The 14,048-nt window shown below is 34.4% G+C and overlaps 2 protein-coding genes across 7 annotated transcripts; both read left to right on the top strand.

The window, feature by feature from the left end:
* Positions 1-3,399: 3,399 nt before the first annotated feature.
* LOC130968733 (probable LRR receptor-like serine/threonine-protein kinase At1g63430) lies at positions 3,400-8,214 on the top strand. Of its 2 annotated transcripts, XM_057894163.1 has the most exons (13): positions 3,419-4,215; positions 4,588-4,726; positions 4,849-4,920; positions 5,014-5,157; positions 5,250-5,393; positions 5,602-5,715; positions 5,790-5,854; positions 6,178-6,429; positions 6,515-6,720; positions 6,814-6,949; positions 7,032-7,189; positions 7,316-7,531; positions 7,658-8,214. In XM_057894163.1, exons 1-13 carry the CDS (start codon positions 4,131-4,133, stop codon positions 7,901-7,903), a joined length of 1,977 nt encoding a protein of 658 aa, XP_057750146.1. In that variant the 5' UTR covers positions 3,419-4,130; the 3' UTR covers positions 7,904-8,214. The 2 variants fall into 2 exon arrangements, with proteins under 2 accessions (XP_057750145.1, XP_057750146.1); XM_057894162.1 differs by having other exon boundaries at positions 3,400-4,215; positions 7,316-8,214.
* Positions 8,215-8,475: 261 nt separating this feature from the next.
* Positions 8,476-12,820, top strand: LOC130968734 (protein BCCIP homolog). 5 transcript variants are annotated; one of them, XM_057894167.1, is made up of 10 exons: positions 8,476-8,927; positions 9,876-9,951; positions 10,265-10,424; positions 10,565-10,623; positions 10,708-10,932; positions 11,330-11,542; positions 11,656-11,721; positions 11,863-11,952; positions 12,027-12,083; positions 12,332-12,820. In XM_057894167.1, the coding sequence occupies exons 3-10, from the start codon at positions 10,271-10,273 to the stop codon at positions 12,428-12,430; spliced, it is 963 nt and encodes a 320-aa protein (XP_057750150.1). In that variant the 5' UTR covers positions 8,476-8,927; positions 9,876-9,951; positions 10,265-10,270; the 3' UTR covers positions 12,431-12,820. The 5 variants fall into 5 exon arrangements, with proteins under 5 accessions (XP_057750150.1, XP_057750151.1, XP_057750147.1 ...); XM_057894168.1 differs by having other exon boundaries at positions 9,855-9,951; XM_057894164.1 differs by having other exon boundaries at positions 8,478-8,927; positions 10,256-10,424.
* The last annotated feature ends 1,228 nt before the right edge of the window (positions 12,821-14,048 follow it).

Genomic DNA, 14,048 nt, shown 5'->3' with positions numbered 1-14,048 from the left:
GTTAAATAATGGGAGTAAACTAATGCTTTGGAATTTGCAGATAATGTATTTTATAAACGATATAAAATTAAAATTTAAGTTTAATGTATCAGTATAAAATAATTATATATATTTAATTATATAATATAATCTCAATAAAAAAAACTATTTATTATATTAGTCACGTAAATAATTATAGAAAAAAATAAATGTGATTAAACTATTATACACTCTCGATACCTCAAATTTAAACTCATAAAATCAATATATTATAAACCTTGTAATGTATTTTATAAACAATATAAAATATAACCTAATTTTAATATTTTATCTGCATTAACATAAGAATAAATAGGTTTTTCTATTTAAATAAAATAAAAAATTATTAATATTATCTTATTCTCCTAAACTAATTTTTAAAACGTGAATTCTTTATTTTTATTAATATATAAATTGTCTCAAAATCATGTGTATTAGATGATTTACGTATGGAAGTCTTCAAAAAAATACATAAAAAAATTATCTCAGGTCCTGAATTTCCCAAGCTGAACATAAAACATCTCAGAGTAAGAAGGTTTACACGTTTTTGTCCTAAAATATAAGGGAGTATGGCAATTTATGTGTATTTCGCAACTCACATTAGTCTAGGATGATTTACGTGTTTGAGACTAACCCTCAAGATTTTGTGACGATTTATGAAGATAATGAGTCTATAAATAAACGAATATGATGTATAACGAGTCATACATGAATAAAGAGTTTTAGGAGAGATGGCTGAGAGTGTATTTTTACTAGTTCATCATCAAGAAAAAATTGATGAAATACAGGTGAGGGTGTTACGTTCTCTAATAAAAAGCAGATTGGAGTGTTTGCCAATCCGTCAACGAGTTTGATGGATTTACAAAATATTATATTACAAAACTTAGGAAAGTGCAGTAAAAAACGTGTAAAGCAAGTATTTTTTCGGATTCCTATTTCACTCAGGTAAGGTTATGTTAAGTTTGGAAAATACGAGATGCTAAGTGATGACGACGTGTAAGATATATTTCACAATCAAGTTAGAGTTCCAGATTTGGACGCTATGGAGTTGTTTGCGAGAATGGTTGATGTAGAGGGTAGTTCCGGTGGATCTGTTTCAAATTTACCAACCGGCGTAATAGAAGGGAGTTCTAGTGCCGTTCCAACTGGTCACGAGGTTACTGCCCATGTTTCATCTCCATCATTTACAGCAGATTTGTCCGTTCAGACAGATAATGCAAATGACTTGAGTGATGTGCGTACCTTTGGAGTGTTGAGTATAAAGTGTTTAAGTCTAATCAATTGAAGTATCATGAAAAGTGTGTGCAGTTTGAGAATGGATGTAATTGGCTAATACGTGTGACTATGCGAAAGAGGAAATGTTACTTGAAAGTTAGAAAGAACAATAGGCCGCACACATATCTTGCAATAGAGATATCCACCGATCACAGGCAACTCGATTATCATGTCATCTGTGCGTCAATTCTACCAATGGTCATGACAAATGCATCAATCTCTGTGAAAGTATTGCAGAATGTGGTCTCATCAAAATTTGGTTTCAACCCCAGTTACAGAAAGGTGTGGATGGCTAAGTAGAAGGCGATTGCACAGATATATGGAGATTGAGAGGAGTCTTACAACTTGATTCCGGAGTGGATCATCGGGGTTCAGATATATTTGTCTGGCACTATAACAGTGCTATGTACTTCACCTGTTAGGGCTACTAATACGGTCGATGGAATGAGGATATTTTTTCATTGATGATTTTAGACGTTTTCTACGTGTATTGAGATCTTCAAGTATTGCAAGCCATTAATATCTATCGGTGGTACGCATTTATATGGCAAGTATGAAGGTACTTTATTAATGGTGATTGTATAAGATGAAAACTCAAACATTTTTCCAATGGCATTCGGGTTAATCGAGGGCGAACAGATTCGTGGAAGTTTTTTCTGAGTCACCTTCATCAGCACGTGACTCCGCAGCCCGACATTGTAGTTATTTCTGACAGCCACAATGCAATCAAGGCTACATTGGTTGCCAAAGATAGTGGGTGGCTCCTACCGACTGCACATCATGCATTCTGTGTAAGACACATAGCTGCTAACTTCGCATTAAACTTCAAATCTAAGGATGCAACAAAGATTCTTGTGAATGGTTAATTGGTGCAACAAGATCGGATTAGAGTTGTGGACCCAATATCGGAATAGTGGCCACTGATACGGTCATGACAACTAACATTTATGAGTGTATTAATACCGTCCTAAAGGGTACACGTAACCTACCCGTGGGTTCACTTGTTAAGTCAACATATGAGCGTTTGGTTGAGCTCTTTATTAGAAAAAGAAAGGAAGTAGTGTCGTAGTTCGAGACTAGAGAAAAATTTTGTCAGACACTTGTATAGGTGATTGAGAAAAATCTACAAACCTCCAGAAACATACGGGTTGATGTATGTACGAGTTTAGCTTGTTACACGTAAATCGTGCTAGACTGCTGTGTGTTGTAAGAGACACATAAATCGTCCTACCTCTTTGTATTTTAGGTAAAAAACGTGTAACCCTTTTTATCCTGGGACCAGTTACGTTCAACTTGGGAAGCTCATAACTTCTAGGACGATTTATGTACATTTTTTTAAAAACTTCTATATATAAATCGTCCTAGAGTATAGTGTTTAATATATTATCTAATACAAACAGTCTTGTGACGATTTATATATTAATAGGAATAGAAGATTCACGTTTTAAACTTTGGTTTAAGAAAGTCTGATATTATTAATCACTCTTTATTTTATTTAAATAAAAAAATCTAATTTTATACTTACATGCACCAAAATGTATGCATTAATACTAGGTTAAATCTACAATAATATTATTTATATTTTAAAATCAACCACTAAAATTAGCCATCAATGTATTTATATATAAATACATATAATTAATTTATTTTTGTTATGTATTTATATTTTAATATATATTTTATACTAATAACTAACTTTAGTATACACATAACATAATTGTTATATTTAATAAAATAGATCAAGATCTTTTAAAATAAAAAATTAATAAAATAATAAATAAAAAATTAATTATTTTTAAATTAAAATAATAAAATACATATATTTCATAAAAGTTACAAAATAATAATGAGTAATTCTTTGTTTTACTACTTTAGTACTTTATTAACTTCTTCGGTTCTTCCCGAATCCAAATTATAATAAAATTAGTACATTAATTATGCATTATGATGACGCCTCGCAGTTACTAAATCAAACCAAAATTACTAGTAAGCAGTAGCTACCAGCTACTGCGTCCAGTTGTTTGTTTTGACTCGCATCGATCCCAAACAACTTTTGACAAAACTGAAAAGACAAAACACGCGAGATAGATACCAATATATCGTCTCGCGAATTTCACGAGATAGTGTTGAAACAATCAATTATCATCGATTCATCTTCACTACGCAATTAGTCTCTGCAAATGCAATGATTAATGCTGAAACTCCAAAACTTCATACCAATTTAGTATGCAACAACTACCATAAACAACACTAATAAGAGAAAGAAAAAGAGGGGTTTGTACCAGAAAAAAAAACACTCTACAGAAACCGCCATTTTTAAACGTAACACAGAATAAAAAGGTCCATCTTTTTCGACCAAGTGCCATCAAAATCCAATTTTGGATAAAGTCTCTTTGAATCCAAGTTTCTCCCTCTTCTGGGGTTGGGTCTAGTACAGTGTCAGTGTCAACCCTACTAAATTCATTTCCTTTGGCTTTAACCCCATTTTCTGCTTCTGCTTCTTTTTATTCTCAGTATTCAAATCTAGGATTCAAAAACGCTTCCGTACCTACTTATACCTTCCATTCCTTCATTAACAAATCTACATTTTCCACAAAGACACTAATTAAGCTTAGTATTAGCCAGTACCCACCTTTTAGGACCTTTAAACCTGGCTTAGTATTTTTTTTTTTTTTTGATGTTTATATCCCTTGTGTATTTTGTGCACTTGAGATGTTTGTTTTTTGTCCTTGCTGAGTTCATTTTGAATTGGAAAGAGTTCTTTGAAGTTTGTTTCTTAGAGAGAAGTGGCTGAAGGAGGAAGGAACAGAAAATTGTACAAGACTTTGTGGGAGAACATGAAGCTATACACTTCATTGTTGTTTCTGGGTTTGATTTCCACGCTGTCTTTTGTAGCTTCTGATACGGTGGCAAAAAATGAAGGTACTTGTTAAGTTTATGGTGGTTATGTATTCGCTTTTCTCTCTCAGATCTCGTTGCATCAATTCAGTTACCCTCTGTTTGGATGATGGGAAAACATAAAGACAGTACCAAAAATAGTTATTATGATGTGCTTTTGTTCTTTTCGTTGGAACTTGCCTATAGGCTATAGTGCCATTAAGTAGCAGCATTTTCTGTTTCTGTTTCTTCTGTATACTTTGAAGGTTTGAGATCCAGCAACTGTTTTCCATTCTCAAATTCTCACTGTATTTTTGTTATGGCTTCCCAATTGAGCTATGGTATTCAGCATTCATGGTAACTAAGCATTTGCATTGCTTTTTTCGGCCTCTAACCGGGGAGTTTATTTCTATGTAGTTTTGGCGCTTCAAACCTTCAGAGAAGCTATCTTTGATGATCCACATCTTGTTTTGTCCAATTGGAATACCCTGGTTTCGGATCCTTGTGAGTGGAATGGTGTTTTGTGCAATGGACCTCGAGATCATGTCATCAAGCTGTAAGATTCCACAGATCCCTTAAGTACATTTATTCGGAGTGCAAATTGTTATGTTGCTGTTGATGAGTTGTATTTCTAGCTAGCACATTCCTTATTCTATAGTTTGGGATAATTCTTTGCAGAAACATATCAGGGTCAGCCTTAAGAGGGTTTCTTGCACCAGAATTGGGGCAAATCACCTACTTGCAAGAACTGTATGTGCCTTGCACAATGTGCTTCTAGACTTGTAGTTCTGGAATATGATGTCTGTAATTTGTGGTGTTAATATCTGGTTCTTATGGTTGTAGAATCTTGCACGGAAACAATCTTATTGGCACAATACCAAAAGAATTGGGCATGTTGAAATCTCTCAAGGTGTTGGACTTGGGGTTGAATCAGTTATCAGGACCGATTCCTCGAGAAATTGGAAATTTGACCCAAGCAGTGAAAATGTAAAAGAAAATCAATAACATCTTGAATAGAGAGAACTTTTAACTCTTACTAGTTTGTCACAGTCTCTTAAACTTTATTCGCATTCTTGTAGAAACCTGCAGTCCAATGGGTTGACTGGTAGGCTACCCCCAGAGCTTGGAAATTTGAAATACCTTCAAGAACTTCGGTTGGATAGGAATAAGCTTCAAGGACCTGTTCCTGCTGGTGGAAGTTCTGATTCAACTATGCATGAGATGTGAGTATAAATATTGGAATTGAGTTGGTATTGTCTGGTCAGAATTCATAGGCAGGGAGGCATAAATGAACTTTGGCTTTGAGTTATTTTGAAAATTATTGCAGCTGTGAAAATTTATCTGGTTTACTGTTAAATATAAGATACAAGCTACACCTTCAAAATTTGTTTCTGGTGGTCTGTCTCTTACAGTTCTTATAATTTTCTTCAGGTATGCCTCAAATGTGAATTTAACTGGCTTGTGTCGTACGACTCAATTAAAAGTTGCAGATTTTTCATATAACTTCTTTGTTGGGAGCTTACCCAAATGTTTGCGTGTTCCAAGGTACTTATTTGATCCTCATTTCATGTTTTGCCATTCTACTCAACCTCCACATTTACATGAATTCTGTCAAACAGATCAAGCTTTCAAGGGAATTGCCTTCAGATTAAAGACATAAAGCAGCGGACTTCTGTACAATGTGGTATGCATGACACTATTTTTTTTTTGTACTCTTAAAATTGAAAGCATGAATTAGAACATCTCATGAAAATTAAAAAATACATAGGAGACGAAATGAGCTCTGGCTTGAATTCATTGTAAAGGGTCTATCAAAGTTTCACTGGCTTCTGGCTTCCCTTTATTTTCCTTTTCAAAATCCAACCTGTTTCCAAGAGTGGAATGAATGATATAATAAGTAACATTTGAATGAACTTTGTAAATCCAACATACGTATTATCTATCTATTTACTAGATATATTCTTGGCCTTACTCATTGAATGTTTTTTATGAACTATCATTTCATAGCTGGTGCTTCACCTGCCCAGAGCCATCCAGTAATGAACCTAAAGCATCGAGCTGCTGAACATGTGTCGAAGCATCAAAGAGCATCAAAACCTTCCTGGCTTTTAGCTCTAGAGATAGCGACAGGAGTCATGGTTGGTTGTCTCTTTTTGATTGCTATTTTCACGGCGTATCAGAGGTTTAACAGCAAATCATCTATCATCATTCCTTGGAAAAAATCTTCAAGCGAGAAAGAGCATATGACAGTATATATAGGTTCAGTTTCTACACCCTCCGGTGTGTATTTCCTTCTAATATTTCTAGAATTGCTTTTAACATACTCAACAATATCAATATGCAGAATCTGATGTGTTGAAAGATGTGACGAAGTATAGCAGACAAGATCTTGAAGTGGCCTGCGAAGACTTCAGCAACATAATTGGTTCTTCACCAGATAGTGTGGTCTACAAGGGTACAATGAAAGGTGGACCCGAGATTGCTGTAATTTCCCTCTGCATTAAGGAAGAGCATTGGACGGGTTACCTTGAGCTCTATTTTCAGAGAGAGGTAATGGAACATTGCAGTTCCTAAAATGTGCAAGAACTGACAGACAAATAATCAAGACAAGTTCTTAATTTTTCTGTTATTGATTCCATTCAGGTGGCAGACTTGGCAAGGTTGAATCATGAGAATACAGGAAAACTGCTAGGTTATTGTAGAGAGAGCAATCCTTTTACCAGGATGCTGGTTTTTGATTATGCTTCAAATGGGACACTCTATGAGCACCTACATTGCTGTAAGTCAAGTTTCTTTCCTCCTTACATGATTTTTTTCTCTCCCATTCGTTTTGGTTTCTTAAAAAGGAATTTTGACTGCAGATGAAGAAGGGTGCCAATTGTCTTGGACACGGCGTATGAAAGTTATTATAGGCATTGCTCGTGGACTCAAGTATTTGCACACAGAAATTGAACCACCATTCACTATCTCAGAGTTGAATTCCAATGCTGTATATCTTACAGAAGACTTTTCACCAAAGGTATGCATGCATTGAAACTGGTTTAAATGTTCAGACCCACCAATTGAGACAGTGTAATTGAGTATCCTATATTTAACACACTACACTTGCCATGCCTTCTCATTTTATTGAAACCTTAAATCGCAGCTGGTCGATTTTGAAAGTTGGAAGACAATTCTTGAAAGATCAGAGAAGAATTCTGGTTCCATTGGCAGCCAGGGCTCCATGTGCCTTCTTTCAAATTCCGTGGAGGCACGTCGTCTTGACACCAAAGGAAACATATACGGCTTTGCAGTACTTCTACTGGAAATAATCAGCGGACGACCTCCGTATTGCAAGGACAAAGGGTACTTGGTGGACTGGGTAAGAAACTCTAATTTTATCTGCTTACTTAAAATTCAAGTAACCACTCAATTCAACTTGAATTTGTATCAACAGATTGTAAGGAAACTAAACTTTTCATTTTATTTGCTTAATTATCATTATCAGGCTAGGGAATATCTTGAGATACCGGAAATGATGTCAAGTGTGGTGGATCCAGAGTTAAAACATTACAGAGAAGACGACTTGAAAGTAATATGTGAGGTGGTATCTCAATGCATCAATGGTGACCCCAACGGCCGTCCGTCAATGCGGGAATTATGTAGCATTCTGGAGGGCAGAATTGACACTTCAATTAGCGTGGATCTCAAGGGATCATCTTTGGCTTGGGCTGAACTTGCCCTTTCATCTTAGATTCATTTGAGATTGTGTCAATGCTAATGACCAAGTATAACACAGATTGTCACATATACATTCAACCAGCATCTATAACTACTACTAATACATGTTCTTTTTTCTGACTACTTAAATTGTCAATTTTTTCTTTTTCTTTCTTACATGTAAATGGTTGCTAAGAAAGGGAATGGGTGAGGATTAATGCATGACAAGGTGTCATCATTGTATAGCAGTGGTAGGTGAAATTCCAGAAATTGATTAATGTAAGAAGTTTGTCAGGCTACAATTGTATTTTTCGTATATTTGTATACATTGAGCATTTTGTTGTACGGTTTGGGCTTGTTGTTGAGAGTTTTACCTTTTTTTTTTGTGAGTAAATTTTTCTAATTATATTATTTAGTATAAGCCAATGCCTAAGGGCATTCAGAGGATTCATATTCTTCGGCTTTCTCCTTTAACGAGGACTTACTTAAGAAGTGGGTTAGAAATAGGGATGCACAATACAAAACATCAGCTCACTTACAAATATAAGACACTTCAAAACATAGATTTACATTCTTGATCACAATTTATATTTATTAAAAAAAAAAGCTCTTACTAGCAGGTGTAGCCGTGTAGGCTTTTCATGACTGTTGTTGTTGCCGTTTGGGAATATAGAAGGAGAGGCCATTCGAGCCAGAGCACGAGCATTTTGCACTGGAGTAGCTATAACAAATTTAACCGTCAGACTGTTATATACACAATATATTTAAGATTTCTAATTTAAATGGGATACTCTCAAAGCCCAAACAACAAACACTCCTAAACGGCTAATTGGCTAAACCCTAACACATCACTCCTCTGTCCTCTCCCACGCTGCTGCCGTCGTCTCTAACCCATCGCTGCTGCAATTATGTTGAACCTGTAGCTTTCTTCGATTCTTCCCTGTCTCCTCCTCAGTCGGTTAAGCCACATCAGCTTCGCCTCCGCCGACCTGGTGACCGCCGTCGGCCATCGCGCACAGCAGTAACTCTCTGCTTCGTTCAAACTTCTGAGTTCCAAGGTAACGAGATTTCCTTCTCTCTGCTACTCTCTGCTTCGTTCTGCCTTTATTCCTTTCCATGGTTTCCTTTCTTGTTCATTCCTTTCCAATTTCCATGTGAACGATATCTGTTCTCTCTGCAACTTTTCTCAGCTACAACTCATGTTTATGTTATGTGCTAAAATTTCACTAGCTACTTAGTACAAGTAATGATCCTGGCCTGTTATCAATTACATGTGCTGATCGTTGCCTCCACATTAACAATGTTTTAAAGCAATTATTATGTTTGCTAAAATGTGGAGTAATGGTATATGCCCCATTTTATATGTATACCTTATGTGCACCATTTCTGCTATAGTATTAAAGTGATTGATCAGAAACTAGAAAAGATGAGGATGAAAATTTGGTATTTTATAAGACTTGTTTGCTTAATCTATGCATATGCTAATCTATCATTTACTACATATAAACACAGATTTGAGGAAGTAGGGTTGGGGGGAGGGGGGAGGGGGGAGGGGCGGATTTAGGAAATATTATTTTGCAATGATGATTGAATTGAAAGAACATCGGAAAAACAAATTGACTGAACAATTGTATTCTGAATTGCAGAGAGCATGAAAGTCATTTCTTGTAGAAGAATCTAGTAATAAATGGCTAAAACTTTTCAATAAAAATGTGTATTTTGTTCCATGATCAGCTCAAGAACAAATAAGGAATCATAACCCTATCTCAAGCAGATAGTTTGGTATATATATGCAGATTTGATTATATAGACAATGTTTTTTTCCTTTTTTGTTTTATCAGAATTAACGTTCGTGTTCTTAAGTTTTTGGTATTCTTCTCTTATTGAGTTGGTGCCTTGGTGGTTTCTTTGTTAGGGATCTGGAATCATGTATTAGCATGTGGATTGAGTTGGTGGCTTGATGGTTTCTTCTTTTTGTTTTTTAGTTGTATTCTTTTTCTCTGCAGCTGCAAGTAGGACAGTGGTTGAAGTTGAACAGACCAAGAACTGGCATCCTCTACAAACTGCACTACTCTTGCAGAGGTCTAAACATTTCCTATTTCTCTCTTAATGATCATTGAGGTTGAGATTGGTGCAAATTTAGCAGAGGCCTTACTGTCTAAAAGAAAGGCTTATATTTTTGTCAAATGCATGCTTTAAGGTTATTAGTGTTTCTGCTTATTGAAAAAAAAAAATTCACATAGCATAAGATATAAGCTTTTCTGCCACTACGTGTGTTTGGAACTTTGTCAAGTATATATTTTCAGGTTCTGCCTTTTCTGAATGATGATTGTCTTAAATATAATGTGTACATAATAGTCTGACTATGCGGTTAAATTTGTTATAGCTACTCCAGTGCAAAATGCCCAGAAGGCCAAGAACACATTGCCAACAGCCCAGAACTTTGCCATTTACATTCTCCCCTTTTGCTCGTGCTCTGGCTCGAATGGCCTCTCCTTCTATGCCCAAACGGCAACGCCAACACTCCAAATTTGATGAAAAGCCTACACCTGCTAGTAAGAGTTCCTTTTCCTTAAAAAAAAAAAAGAAATATAAATTGTGATCAAGAATATAAATGTATTATTTGAAGTGCCTTATATTTGTAAGTGAGCTGATGTTTTGTATTGCGAATCCCTATTTCTAACCTACTTCTTAGGTAAGTCCTCGTTAAAGGAGAAAGCCAAAGAATATGAGTCCTCTGATGAGGAGTTTGAAGTAAGATATCTTTTTATACAAATATTTATCTCTAGTGTTGCATCTATTTAGTATATTAATTAAACATGGTCTCTGTTGCTTAAGGGAGTTGTCCAAGCAGACTTTTCCTTTTTTGATCCTAAACCCAATGACTTTCATGGAGTGAAGACCTTGCTGCAAACATACCTGGATGATAAGGAATGGGATTTAAGTGGATTTGTAGATTTAATTTTGGCGCAGACTACAGTAGGCACTGTTGTAAAGATAGAGGATGATGAGGATGAAGGGCTTTTTGCTGTTGTTAGTGCTCTTAATTTGTGCAGATATAGGGTAGGTAACATTGTGCTATATATGTTGTGTTGCTTGATCCATTTGCCTCATTTTTCTTATCTTGATCTCAATTGCAGCTATATATCTGATGCCCTTACTGTTTGTTTAGTTGATACTTGACATCCTACTCACTTTTTTGTTGTTGCATGTGTCTCTTTCTTTTGGAGGGTTAAAATCTCTCTCTGTCCCCTTGCTATTATATATAACTTTCTTGCCTGCATCCAAATTTACTAGTTTGCTGACTTGTAAGTGAGGCGCTACTACTAGGATATAGAAAAGCTTTCATGAACAGAACAATAACTTAATTCTTAGTTCCCTCTTTAGTTAATGTCTCCAGTTCATTATCTTTTGGGGATTTGTAAATTTGGTTTGTGACTGGCATCTCATCATTGATTAGGAGCAAAAATGCATTACGGAAGTTAAGGACTTTCTCCTATCCAAAGCACGCCAAGAGAAGGGCATTACTGATAAATTGAGGTTACTTTTGGAGGAACAAGCACGTGACATAGGTCTCTTGGTTTCACAGCGTGTGTTGAACCTTCCTCCGCAACTCTTGCCACACCTTTATGAAGCCCTTTTTGATGAGGTGTCATGGGCCACAGAAGATGAGGTTAGATTTCAGTAGTATCAGATTGGTGGGGGTGTTAAAATGTGTTTCCATCTAACCACTGGAGACTAATTTTCTACTTAGAACTTACATTGTCTTCTTTCACATTTTATCAGCCAACAGAGGACCTCCGGAAGTCTTTCCAGTTTAAGCATTATATAATACTCAGCAAAATTTACGAGGTATATTTGCTGCTTTAGCACATCCCCTGTATTGATTGTTGTCATATGGACTGGTTTAGCTTTTTTTGGCTAAGATAATTTTTGTCCCTCCTCAAATTTCATGTGTTATGCTGTAACTCTTTCCTGGATGTGAAAACACAGCACAAGAATATAGTAAAGAAAAGAAAACCAAGCTCCGACGATGATGAAGCAATAATTTATGTAAAGCCTGAGGATGAGATTTTCCATAAGGTATTGATGTTCTAGCGGTGTCGTTGTATAGTATATCTTTTGCATCTGATTACTGATTATTTTCCATCATACAGTTGTGCTCATGGTCCTTCTGTTTTCCATTGCGAGCTCAGCAGCTTGCACCTCCTGAGGCAAGTCTTCTATTTTTCTAAACTCTCATTGTATCATGGCAGTTACTATTGTTTGGTCAATTTCTTAAAGATACTCGAAAAACATTCTAAAGTCCCACCACTTTTGTGTCTGGTAGAAATTCATACTATAGTTGCTTGCTTCTTTGGATATTGGTTATCCTGTCACTTTGCAGAGTTGTGGTGTTCATGTAACATCTATTTCATTAATGATTCTGAACCATATATTTATGTTCATATAAACATTGCAGCTAAAGAATTACAGGCCAATGGGATTAGTCATGGCTGTTGAGGCAGGCAAAATTCCAGCATTTCGTCAAGAGTTAGGTTCTCTAATCAGTGAAACTTGAAGCAGCAAGGTTGCACAATTTCCATTATACATACAACCTAACTGCTGAAGCTTTTCATCTATTTCAACCTTCACAATTCTTTTGAGCTGCCAAATTTTGATCCCGCCCGCAAATTATCCAATTTTAACGAGATGGTGAAGATAATTTTGTTTCCCCTCTTGTTTCTGTTGTACGGTTTTCCTGCAGTTATTGGGATTCCATACATGATGTGGTAAAACTTCCATGAATTTTTGCCATGAAAAGAGGATTGGAAATACATAATTCGGTTTTTTAATTTTTACTGAACCTGATGAAGAAGTAATATTTAAGTCCCAAAGTATTTTATGAGATTGGTGATGTGCACCAAAATTGTACTTGAGATTTTTAATTACACTAATTACATCTATGAAATTGGTAAAAGTGTATCATGTTAATCCTTAATTTATTTTCTGTTAATGGTGTGGACTATTAGGCTGCGATTAGTGATAAGACAAAACACTAAAAATAAGATATAAATGATTATAACACAAAAATTAATATTTTTATATTTTGTGAAGTGATCTTGGGGTAAGAACATATAGAAGTAGGAATTGAAGATATAGCATCAAAGAGAAGTGAATAAAAAATAGACAGAAATAGAAATAGAAAGCTTGGTAAGCAAGTGACATGGCTAGAACTATTATTATTAAGCAAAAATATATCAGCAGGGACACTGGCACTTAGGTTGCGTTTGTTTTTAAAGACAGGACAGAACATGACACTGAGACGGAGACAATAGGACGGAGACACTAAAAATTATTTTTTGTGTATTGTGTTTGGATACGATGGACAAGACACTAATGTAATGTCTAGTATTATGTTTGGATACACATGGACAAGACTAAAATATTATATGAAATGACTAAAATAGCCCTGTGATTCTAAATTTTCTACATCAATACAAATTAATTTAATAAAAAATAAGAGTACGTAGGAGTACAGACAGAACTTGAAAAAATATTTGAAGAAGCAAAAAATTTTAATAAAAAAATATATTAGTATTTATATTAAAATAAAATTTATAAATATAATTATTTTATTTTAAAATTTATTATTAATATGTAGGAATACATATGGTTAAGATTAATAAAAAAAATTAATTTGAGTTTGATTAATAAAAAATTTTGTTTAAGTTAATAAGCCAAATTAATTTTAAATAAAAAATTAATTTAAAAAAAATCCATTTTTACATGAAAAAATAATTAATTTTTGCATATAAAAATCTATTTTTATTTAAAAAAAAAAACTAATTTTTTTATCTAAAAACTGATTTTTCTTTATAAAAAACTGATTTTTTCTTTAAATTATATAAAATCAATTACAATTTATAATTTTTTTTAGCATTTTAAAAGATCAATTTTACTTTTGATAATATTTATCTTTTAAAAGTTTCAAGATTAATTATTTTTGTTATTATTTTTATTACAAATCAAATAATATAATATAAGGTTAAAATGGTATTGAAGTAAAACTATAAAAAGAAAAGAATTATCTACCCCCAATAAAAAATTCTAGAGAAAGGAGAGAGTACCTGGAAAAAAAGAAATAGAGAAAGAACAGGAAGAAAAAAGTATCTCTGAATAATGCAATAGGAAAAATA

Source organism: Arachis stenosperma, chromosome 3 (assembly GCF_014773155.1).
Source record: "Arachis stenosperma cultivar V10309 chromosome 3, arast.V10309.gnm1.PFL2, whole genome shotgun sequence".
NCBI lineage: Eukaryota > Viridiplantae > Streptophyta > Magnoliopsida > Fabales > Fabaceae > Arachis > Arachis stenosperma.
The sequence above is the reverse complement of the archived record's forward strand: the minus strand, read 5'-3'. Positions and strand labels throughout refer to the sequence as shown.

Coding starts and splice junctions, on each gene's coding strand:
- LOC130968733 (XM_057894162.1), top strand. CDS start 4,131: ATGAAGCTATACACTTCATTGTTGTTTCTGGGTTTGATTTCCACGCTG. Junction 4,727..4,848: donor CGAGATCATGTCATCAAGCT/GTAAGATTCCAC, acceptor AATTCTTTGCAG/AAACATATCAGGGTCAGCCT. Junction 5,158..5,249: donor TTGACCCAAGCAGTGAAAAT/GTAAAAGAAAAT, acceptor GCATTCTTGTAG/AAACCTGCAGTCCAATGGGT.
- LOC130968734 (XM_057894167.1), top strand. CDS start 10,271: ATGCCCAGAAGGCCAAGAACACATTGCCAACAGCCCAGAACTTTGCCA. Junction 11,543..11,655: donor CATGGGCCACAGAAGATGAG/GTTAGATTTCAG, acceptor ACATTTTATCAG/CCAACAGAGGACCTCCGGAA. Junction 11,953..12,026: donor AGGATGAGATTTTCCATAAG/GTATTGATGTTC, acceptor TCCATCATACAG/TTGTGCTCATGGTCCTTCTG.